This window comes from Pagrus pagrus, assembly GCF_965226575.1.
Source record: "Pagrus pagrus genome assembly, chromosome: 11".
NCBI lineage: Eukaryota > Metazoa > Chordata > Actinopteri > Spariformes > Sparidae > Pagrus > Pagrus pagrus.
In genome coordinates, this window is record NC_140195.1 from 13,948,731 (window position 1) to 13,958,516 (window position 9,786).

A 9,786-nucleotide genomic window follows, 5' to 3' on the forward strand; every position below is an offset into this window, starting at 1 on the left:
ATTTCAAATGTCGCTAGTCATATGCAACATAATAGAAATACAGTCACTACAGGTCCCTAGGATGAAGAGGAGTTCAGTTTTATGAAGGTTGAGCTTGAGGTGATGCGCAGTTGTCCAAGCGGAGATGTCTGCCAAACATTCCGAGTTGCGCGTTGCAACGTGGGTGTTGGAGGATGGGGGAAAAGAGAGGAACAGTTGAGTGTCGTCTGCATAACAGTGGTAAGAGAATCCATGTGATGTGATTGCAAAGCCTAGTGATCTAGTATACAGTGAAAAAAGAAGTGGTCCTAGTACTGAGCCTTGAGGGACACCAGTTTTCAGAAAGCAGGGTTTGGACAAGGAGCCATTCCATATGACCTGAAAAGTGCGATTTGTCAGATATGATGTGAACCAGGTTAGAGCAGAGTCAGCAATGCCAAATTCAGCCAGAGTGGAGAGGAGGATGTTTATATGGTCTGCAAACCATGGATATGCTAAAACTTAACAATTTTTTATGTTGCAACGTAAAGTTTCAATCAATTTTGGATCTTGGGGTTTCCACAGACTTAGATTACGCTGGATGAGCTGTATGAAGCCATCTTTTGTCTGTTTTTTTGAAGTCCTGATCTACTTCAGATTTTCCATCTGCATTAGGGTGAGTAGATAATGACTGAATTTACATTTTTGGGGGGAACTTTTCATTTTAAAAGTGATGATGGTCTAATGTTGTATTAACAACTCATTTACGCATTTTCCTGACACATTTTATCCATAAAATAACAGCTTCAGAATCATGTTGATGGTACAGTGTCTTGTAATAGGGTGAATGCTGTCTCTGTCTCAGCCACTCCACCCCCCAACACTTGTTTCTGCATTATGTAACTTCAGTGAGAGGGTAGGATCAAGCTGTTACATACATGTTTACTTCAAGATACAAGTGTTCAACACATAACATTGTTATGTAATGAGTTTTATTAGAAGTTAGCACCTACATTACGTCTGACAAATTGTTACAGACCTGGGATTTGTATTTTTGACAGTGGTGTTGCACTCATAAACTGTGGGGGGCACTAAATCGCACAATAAGCCAGTTTCTACATAATGTTGCTTTAAAGTTTAAAGTCATTTAAAGTCAGTCTATCTTCATAGAGATGTTGGTATATCCTTTCATCATTAGCTGTTCTTGACATTTTTATACCTGTTATCCTTTATGTTGTTTTAGTTTAAATATAATCAAATCTTGGCTCAAGAGTTGTGTTGGCTTTGTCTTAACTCTGCTTAGACCTGCTGAGGAGTCACTGCACATTGTGATGTTAGAAGACTGTCACTGTGTGAGGGTCCCCTGTCCTGTCTTCCCGGATGAGGGTGCCCTGTCCTTCAGTCAGGCAGAATAGTGCCTTTTATTGTTTTATTGGTGTAGTACACTTTGATTAAAAGCTGGCCTTCTCACCCTGTTAAAGAGAGGTTGTCTTGTTCTGTCTGTTGAGCACAGCTACAGAGGAGACTTCTGTTGTGCAAGTGTTTCTCTGAAATGGGCCTTTTGAAGTGCTGCGCGCCAAACAACGTTGTTCGCTTTTAAAAGACTGTCACTGTGTGATGGTCCCCTGTCCTGTCGTCCCGGATGAGGGTCCCCTGTCCTTCTGTCAGTCAGAATAGTGCCTTTTATTGTTCTATTGCCCTGTAGTACACTTTGATTAAGAGCTGGCCTTCTCACCCCGTTAAAGAGAGGTTGTCTTGTTCTGTCTGTTGAGCTCAGCTACAGAGGAGACTTCTGTTGCACAAGTGTTTTTCTGTAATGGGCCTTCTGAAGTGCTGTGAGCCAAACAACGTGACTCACTTCTAAAAGACTGTCACTGTATGAGGGTCCCCAGTCCTGTCAGACACGATAGTGCCTTTTATTGTTCTATTGTCCTGTTGGACAGTTCATTAAGAACTGGCCTTCTCACTCTGTTAAAGAAAGGTTGTGTTGCACTGTCTGTTGACCACAACTATAGAGGAGACTTCTGTTGTGCAAGTGTGTTTCTCAGTAATGGGCCTTCTGAAGGGCTGCCAAACAACATTGCTCGCCTCTAAATGACGGTCACTGTGTGAGGCTCCACATGGAAAACACTTATTTAACACTGACATTTGCTGCATGTCAATGTATCAATTGATATTAATGCCCCAATTAACTTAGGAAATTGGAGCAATTTTGAACGATTAAACCATAAAAAATCTGTCACAATGGTTCATCATGGAGAATATTTTTATCCGTTATTTCAAATTTCACTAACAATTTACAAAAAGGAGGGAATGGCAAAAGTGAATTAACTGTACAGAAAAATCCACAGAGAGGAGGTTATGTTGTTTCAAATGTCGCCAGTCATATGCAACATAATAGAAATAGACTCACTGCAGGTCAGCGATCAGCAATTGAACCTTGATATTCTCCCAGACATAAATGAGCACCATTATCTCAGTAACTGAGTGAATGCAGGCTGCGGCCCCTCTCAAAGAAAGACATTACAACTCATAATCTCTTTATATGGGTCATGTTTAAGACGGAACATAGTAACACAGAACAAATACCAGTATACACAGCCTTCCCCTGACAATATTCTACCCCATCCCCAAAAAGACACTTGTGCACTCTGGGATACAAGAGAGCTATTCACAGGCATGTGTATACATGTGAGTATGTGTGTCTGCATTTGTGTGTGCATGCCTTTGTATTGTTCTCCGTGTCAGGGGAATAGCTGCGACCAGCACACGTACATATGTGTTTCACGTATTAGCAATACAGAGCACACAGAGCTAAGAAAGGCATATGGCTAACAGTCTTTGATTGGTATCACAGTTTCATATCAGCAAATCACGGGTGGCCTCAGTCTTTGCCACTTTAGACTTGAAGCAAAAGCTGTTTGTCAGTTAATGTCCGTAATGAATATCATTACCCAGAAATACGAAGACAGAATGTAGAAATCTGTGTAAAGTCCAGGAATTAGATGTGCTTTGCAAATTGCTGGCTGTTTCCTGTATCTGTCCTTTTGAATTGTATATAGAAAGCAGTATGGAGATATGTCAGAGTCCAAAACACAGTTCCAGCTGAATCCTTTCACTGCCTGGTTTACTTTTGATCTCGTGATGGTTCCACTTCTAACGTATTAACTCCAGAAAAGAAGCAGTCATGAAAACTGCAGCTACAAAACCGTATGTGTGATATTTTATGCATCTGTTTTTCTTGCGATTGCATTTTGTTGCATTTTGGACTGAGTGGTGATCCTCCGGAGGGGGAGACCTGCTAAGCACCGCTTGTTAGAAGGCCAGGTTTGAAGACGCGGGTCAGGAGGAGGAGGGTAGGGAAGTTAAAATTGATCCAGCCGGAGCTCTGTCTCAACTCTTAACTTTGGCCCACCGGGCCCAACAGGAAGACCAGAGTCATTGCACTCCTAAAAGGGAGAAAAAGGTCATTGCAGGTAAATGGGGAATCTCTGCAGCTCTAAACTGAGAAAACCTTTTTAAGTAATTATCAGTAAAGGAGTTCACCCCGAATAAATGTTGGCAATGCATGTTTCTGCAAACCATGGATATGCTAAAACTTAACAATTCTTTATGTTGCAACTTAAAGTTTCTTAAGGTTAAATTTCTGAATTTATCTTGTGACAACACTTACGCTTTGGTTTGGTTTAGGCACAAAAAAAACACTTATTTAGGATTAGGAAAACATTATGTTTTTACTTAAAATACCTGTTTTGATCACCACAAACACGGCTAGAGAATTCCCAACTTCCTGTCAAAAATATCGATTTTTTGTTGCTACAAACATGGCTTAAAAATGGTCTTAAAAATATCCAGTGGTGTCACTCTTACAAATCTTGAAACACAGTCTTGAACTGTAGTCACTGACTTCCAGTCACGTCACCTTAGGTCCACCACCATCCCCTTCACCTCCAGCTATGAAAGTCAGGTCATAAACATGTAATGTGAATGTGATATGACATGTTTTATTGAAATGTTGGTATGGTACACAGCCTATGACATGTACAAATGTGAACATGGTGGTTTGCAGAAACGTTAACTGCCAACATTTTGTCCTGGTGGCTGAGCTGTACTGTCCCCCCCAAAATACAGTCTATTTACCGAAAAGGGAGGCAGTCTAACTGGGATCGTCAGGATTTCGAGGCGGTCTGTGCAAAGAAATTCAACAACTTTCACCTAAGAGAAAGAGAGAGAGGAAGAGGAGGTAGAGGAGGAGGAGGGGGAGGAGGGGGAGGAGGAGGTGGAAAAGAAAAAGCAAAATTGTTAGAGCCACACAGCGTAGCCAGACCCATCACACAGCTCGGTGGTCTTATTAACAACGCAAGGCTGCGCCTTTTTTCCCTGCTGTCTCATTACCACTCATGCAAAAATCAAACTGTAAACACTGATAGTTCAGAGGGAGAGGAGGAAGGGAAGGGAAGAGGAGAGGAGAGGAGAGGAGAGGAGAGGAGAGGAGCACTTTTTAACTAGATAAGAGAGACTGTCTTGTAACACGAAGGGGAATATTTCCTCTGAACTTTGCTCACTGTCAGCCTCATTTCCCATTAAACTGTCTTTGGGTGAAGTAGATGTGCATCCTAATAACCCACTTACTGCAGATTACACTGAATCAGAGCATCAACTAAATGTCTACACTGTAGTAAACATAAAGAAAGTGGCACAGAGGTAAGGAGAGGAAATTAGGCTGTGACAGAAATAAATGTAACACTCAAGTGAGCTGCAGAGATGCACATAAGCAGAAGTGGACAGAAAAAAGACTGGAAAGAAGAGCGTGCATCGCACAGTAATGTACTCCACTACGTCTTTGATTTTGTCTCTAATTATCCATTCCGCTCGAGCCCATGAGAATAGCTTCCAGACTGACCAATCTAGTTGGATAATAAACATGTAGCACCAGTCTCCTCCATAATATATCTTGCTCACTGATCAATAGACCAGTGTTTCCCCTCACTGGAGCTTTTGTGTGAATTGAGAAATGAGCAGGCCATTTAACTGATGACTTATATGAAGGTTTTCACTGACAAAAACATGAGGTCAAGGTCAGGGGTCAAAACAGAAAGGAATAATCAATGAAGAGGTTGTTCTGTGGGACCACCCACTTTGCCTTTAGGCTGAGCCAGCTAATGAGACCGCCCTAATTATCATTCAACCATGACTGGAGATGTATGCACATTATTAGTGTAGTGACACAACACATGTGCTCACGCAGTCGCACGGATTCAGAACATGGCTGTTTAAGTTTAATTTCCTTCTCACCTTCTGTATCAGTTGATCACAGTCGGAGAGGATATGCAACATAAATCTAGACCTAAATCTGCAGAGACAGCAGCAAGACAAGACTATGCTGCAGGAAAAAAGGCAGGTTTTCAGTGGGTTAACAATCAAAAGTGTTGTTTTGAGTTGTTATAAGCATGCAAGTGATAATTTACTGTTTTTGCAAGTAAAATACAGAATGAACTGCCTTCATTAAACAATATATATTCATTAAACAGCCTATTTGCTCTTGCTGGCTGGTATCAGAGGGTTATTTGACCTTTGTGTCTCTTCGATATCAATGGCAAGAGAAGAACGAGGCCACACAGTGGGGAGCAGCCACCTGTTCTTTTGGCAGGAGATGGTGATTGGCCACCAGGAGGCAGCGCTGTGGCCAGCAGGGTGGGTGCACGCTGTTGGTGTCCCTATTCGTGTCATGGACAAAGTCAGCTGAAGGTTAAGAAAACCTGGGAACACTGCAGGAGCATCAGGCCCGGGACACAAAATAGGGAAGCCCACATACTGACGCTGACAGGGAGCCAAAATATGAAACCCTCAACTGGTGTGAGACTGTAATGTTAAGCATTAATGATTAAAACACACACTGATCTTTCATTTACATTATGTTGTGATATTAACTATAAAACCAATGCACGGACTGTAAGGATTTCATTTGATCTGCACCTGTGTGTGGTGATGTAATGTCTTTTCTTCAGGGTCATACTCCAAATTGGACTGACCTGCCTGATTTGAAACACTGGTGTAAATCTGCAACCAGTAATAATAATTAAAAAAAAAAAAATAATAATAATAATAATAATAAAAAAACCACACTGGCTTTGTGGCTAATGGTAAAGAGATAAGAGGCATGACAGTGCTGAAAAAAAAAAAGACTCACCAGTTTCATCAGTGGGAGAACAGCAGCCTCTGCTGGGCGCCCGCGGTAGCGCACTCCAGACAGCCAGACACAATGTGCTCCCAGTCCCATTCATAATTCCTCACGCGCTGCTGCCTCTCCATCCTCTCTCTCCCGGCTCATCATCACCTCTCTGAGTTGTGCCTGGTTCATTGTGGCAGTTCGTAAACAGACCTTTTTTTCTTTCCTTTCCTTTGATTGTTTTTTCCCCTTTTCTTTGTCTTTTCTGTTTTTGTTTTTTTTTACTCCAATTTGTGTTTAAGTCAGTGGGGCGAGCTCGCTGATGAGCGATAGTGGCGCTTGGGCATGGTTGGGCTCGTGTTTTTACGCACGCGAGAAAAACAGTCTTATTAAAGCCTGTTTCGATGAGGATCTTCGATTTAGCTTCCACGCCATCTGGGAGGTTACTGTGGAAACAAGGATGCCATGGCAACGGTGACCGGGGTTACCGAGGAAACGACCGTCACCATGGAGACTGCATCACAGCGGGCTATATTTGAGGCATCCAAAGAAAAGCACGCGCCATCTTTGATCGCTGTGTGTGTGTGCTGTGTTTTCCTCTCTCACGTGTGTCCTGCCCCGATAATAACACACACTAACTGTCGGCGGACCACATGTGTGTGTGTGTATGGTGCCGTTTACGCATTAAATAGCCTATCAGGACAGTATTCTTTAAAGACAGTAGCATTTGGACTAGACTTTAACGCACAATAAAGGCATAGCACAGAACGGTCTAATTGAATAATATATGCAGAACTGTGTTTTTCAGACGTCACATGTGTTTAAACACACACACACACACACGCACACACACGCATATTTAAATGATTCTGAATAGTATACATAGGCTATGACTGACTGAATCACGACTCATAACGCATGTTAATACAATGTGAGTGTCCTTCGAGGAGCATACATCTGCACTCATCTTTCACAGTTATAAAGCTTCTATTACTACCTGTTGTGGTAACACATTGGCTGTGGCACACTGCACAACAGGTCCTCACTCAGAGAGTAAAAGTGGGCCTGACACCTTAAGGAGCTCTCTCTCTCTCTCTCTCTCTCTCTCTCTCTCTTTCCAAGCGCGAATGGAACCAGACAGAATTATGAATTCAGCTCGCTGAAATGGAAAAATCCTGATTCTTTGAATGGAGCACAAAGCAGCGTCTCTGAACAGACAGGGTTTTGTTTTGCTCTTTCTTTGCCTCTCTCTGTGTTCCTTTCTCTCTGTATCTAATCTACACGCTGCTTCCACACACGCTGGTGCGCAACGACAGAGCCAGCTGTGTGTTGACACCCCCCACCCCACCCCACCTTGCCTCCCCCCCACCCTTCCTGTGCTCAGGGCCATGACTCACTGGCTACACGTCGGTGAAAATCTTTTTGTTTATATTCACACAATTCTGCGAGTTGTTTTGCGTGGTGGTGGTGGTGGGGAAGTTGGGCTGCTGTTTGAACGCGCTGTTGATCCCGTGCTCCTCTATCACCATGTACTCGCTCTTGCTGAGTGAGGAAGAGGAGCGAGTCTTCCTCAGCTCCTCTGTGTCTGCCAGAGGCTGACAGCTGCCCACGTGCAGGTACTGTGCCTGCTCCTCGCCCTCCGTCTCTCTGTGGTAGAAATAGTTGAAATTGGAGACGATGACGGGTACAGGCAGGGCAATGGTCAGCACACCGGCGATGGCGCACAGAGAACCCACAATTTTCCCCCCGATTGTAACGGGGTGCATGTCCCCATACCCCACGGTGGTCATGGTGACAACAGCCCACCAGAATGCGTCCGGGATGCTGTTGAAACCCGATTCTGGGTCGTCTGCCTCAGCAAAGTAAACAGCGCTGGAGAAGAGGATGACACCGATGAACAGGAAGAAGATAAGCAGGCCCAGCTCACGCATGCTGGCCTTCAGAGTCTGTCCTAAAATCTGAAGCCCCTTTGAGTGACGCGAGAGTTTGAAGATGCGGAACACCCGAACAAGCCTAATTACGCGCAGAATGGCTAATGACATGGCCTGCTGTCCGTTTCCCTGCCTCTCTGCCAGCTCTGTGCCCAGGGTGATGAAATAGGGGATGATGGCCACAATGTCAATAATGTTCATGATGTTTTTGGAGAACGTGGCTTTACTCGGGCATGCAAAGAAGCGCACCAGCAGCTCGAAGGAGAACCAGATGATGCACAACGTCTCCACCACAAAGAACGGGTCTGAGAAGGGGCTGACGAAATATGGGAGTGTGCCATTAATCACAGGCGCAATGGTGATCGGATCCCTGTTATCGTCCCTGAACTCCGGTAGTGTCTCTAAGCAGAAGATGACAATGGAGATGAGAATGACCAGGACAGACACTATCGCTATGCCCCTTGCGGGACCCGAGCTCTCTGGGTATTCAAAAAGCAGCCACACCTGTCTTTGAAATTCATTCTCTGGCAACGGCCGCTCTTCCTCCTTTATGAAGCCCTCATCCTCCCTGAACTTCTCCATAGCCTCCTCACCCAGTTCATAGAACCGGATCTCCTCAGAGAAAATGTCAATGGGCACATTAACGGGTCTCCTGATGCGCCCGCCGGACTGGTAGTAGTACAGGATGGCATCAAAGCTGGGTCGGTTCCGATCGAAAAAGTACTCGTTCCTGAGAGGATCAAAGTACCTCATCCTCTTCTTGGGGTCCCCCAGCAGCGTCTCTGGGAACTGGGACAGAGTCTTGAGCTGCGTCTCGAAGCGTAACCCTGAGATGTTGATGACGACCCTCTCGCAGCATTCGTGGTCCGGTTCATATCGGTCCAGAGAGTGGTGGCCCGGGAGAGCCGCCGACTCTTCTAGCATGTTGTCACACGCCACAACCGTCATCACGTCGGCCTCTGTCTCGGTGTATCCGTGGTTCACCAGATTGTCGCCCCGGGTTTTGGTTACGCTCGGCGGGGGTGATTGCAGGAGGCTGAGGTGGTCGTCCATGCGCGGTTGAAGACGCATACAGGGGCGGCCGCCTCGCCCCCTCTGCGAACCCCGGTCAACCTCAGCCGCCGCCACAGCCTCGTCTCCTCCACCGTCTCTCTCTCTCTCTCTTCTTTCGCTTCACTTTCACTCTCTACTGTTGCTGTTCCCGCCCACAGGGAGAGATCTGGGTTTATAAACAAGCCTACCACCCGCCCACAGCGCGCCAGCGCTGGGTACCTTTCTCTGTCCTCCGCCAATCGCAGGGCGCACCGATATACACAAGAAGCAACAGACGGGCATCATTCAACATCATCGTTTGGGCGTGCCCGCCTCCCTCTGCCCCTCTCTCCGTCCTGTAGACACGCGCTCAAGCACACATACACACGCTTACAAGACGAGTCCAATCACTCTTCTTTTTAAACAAGGTCACTGCCCACAGATAGGACATTTTCAAATAGGCTACTCATAAATATATCAGAGGCTAATTTTTTTTCCGGGACAGCCTTAAGAGTCGCGTCATTACGCACAGCCTTTTGTTTGATCCAAGATAGATTTGGGTGTGCCATCATGGTCAGATTAAACGCATTTGGAAATTACATTTAAATTTAACGTGGGTTTCTCCATTACGCACAAACAGTATGGTTTTAATGATTGGCATCACATCGGAGATCTGAAGTACAGTTGATGCTGGAG

At 45.0% G+C, this 9,786-nt stretch overlaps 1 protein-coding gene and 1 long non-coding RNA gene across 2 annotated transcripts; both read right to left on the reverse strand.

Moving 5' to 3' along the window:
- Window positions 1-2,494: 2,494 nt before the first annotated feature.
- On the reverse strand, window positions 2,495-7,460 carry LOC311265402. Its single transcript, XR_014623577.1, has 3 exons — window positions 6,149-7,460; window positions 4,099-4,173; window positions 2,495-3,407 (listed from the first exon to the last, which is right to left on the reverse strand). It is a non-coding gene; the product is annotated as an uncharacterized lncRNA (long non-coding RNA).
- A 36-nt stretch (window positions 7,461-7,496) lies between these two features.
- On the reverse strand, window positions 7,497-9,579 carry LOC311264961 (potassium voltage-gated channel subfamily A member 3). The gene is given in 3 exon segments (XM_084366218.1): window positions 7,497-9,219; window positions 9,222-9,332; window positions 9,334-9,579. Coding segments are annotated over 3 exon segments (1,866 nt in total). The 5' UTR covers window positions 9,397-9,579; the 3' UTR covers window positions 7,497-7,527.
- Between the last annotated feature and the right edge of the window lie 207 nt (window positions 9,580-9,786).